Here is a 976-nt window from a genome sequence, read left to right as displayed (position 1 = left end):
GGGGGTGTGGAGGGGGTGGGGTTGGGTAGGTGCCATGTTAAGCTCACTGGGCACAAGAAGCATCCCCTCCTGCTTCCACCAGGAGCCCCTGCCGGCCGCTCAGAAGAGGTTGGAGCCTAAGGAGAGCCCTTGGGAGAGGAGGGGGCCTGAGCTCTGGGGCCCGGGGGCCTGACCTCCCAGACTGGTGGCCTGAAGGAGCAGTGGCGGCGGGGGCGGGTGCTGGTGTCTGTCCCCTACCCTCTCTGGGCCTCCCCACCTGTTTTGGGGAGTTGACGCAGACAAGGCACCATGTCTGCGGGGATAGAGGCAGAGACCCCAGGGGCCCAGGGAGACAACAGGCTGTTACCTGTCCCAGATCGAGGGCGAGGACCTGGCCCGTCGGCCCTGCAGCGTGCAGGACTGCCCGAGGCACGAGGGCACCCAGGGGCTGCGCAGCCTGTGGGTGAAGAGGACAGAGCTGCTCAGATCGGGGGCGGGCCGCACCGGGCCGCCATGGGCACCCATCGCGGAGATGGCGAGTCCGCCACCTGGCACGTGGACACCTGTGCAAGGTGGTGGGGGGTACAGCCTGGGCACTGCCACCCTGCCAGTCAGTCTTCAGAGTCCGAGCTCACCGATGGCCCTGAGTCCCACCAGTGGCAGGGGCATCTGTCTGGTCATCACCCTGTCCACAGGCCTGCGTCCATCATCACAGCCTCAGAGGCGAGTCGTGGGGGGCAGGTTCCCAAGCTCTGGCGTCACCTTTCGCTACTGATCCTGTCACCCACTGCCCAGAGACCCGAGGAGGCAAGGAGAATGGAGGGGAGAGCGATCCCAGCCCCACCTCTGCTGGGACAAGGTGAGAGGCTGATGTGTGTATAGACGATGGGTGGGTGGAAGGGGGATGAATGGAAGTGGAGTGGGGGAAGGAAGGGACGTGTCCTGGAGGCTGTGGGACCTGGCAAATGTCAGGGGTCCAGGGAAGGCCCACTGCACC

The 976-nt window shown here is 65.8% G+C and overlaps 1 protein-coding gene across 1 annotated transcript in view; it reads right to left on the bottom strand.

Annotated features, from left to right (window-relative positions):
• The window catches only part of BEGAIN (brain-enriched guanylate kinase-associated), a 19,345-nt gene that overhangs the window by 10,765 nt on the left and 7,604 nt on the right, over nucleotides 1-976 (bottom strand). Inside the window, exon 3 of the mRNA XM_005877892.2 lies at nucleotides 347-436. Within this exon, the coding sequence (XP_005877954.1) occupies nucleotides 347-436 (90 nt within the window). The remainder of the gene's footprint in view (nucleotides 1-346; nucleotides 437-976) is intronic.

This window comes from Myotis brandtii, unplaced genomic scaffold, assembly GCF_000412655.1.
Source record: "Myotis brandtii unplaced genomic scaffold, ASM41265v1 scaffold535, whole genome shotgun sequence".
Taxonomy (NCBI): domain Eukaryota; kingdom Metazoa; phylum Chordata; class Mammalia; order Chiroptera; family Vespertilionidae; genus Myotis; species Myotis brandtii.
This window is presented reverse-complemented; position numbering and strand designations above follow the sequence as displayed.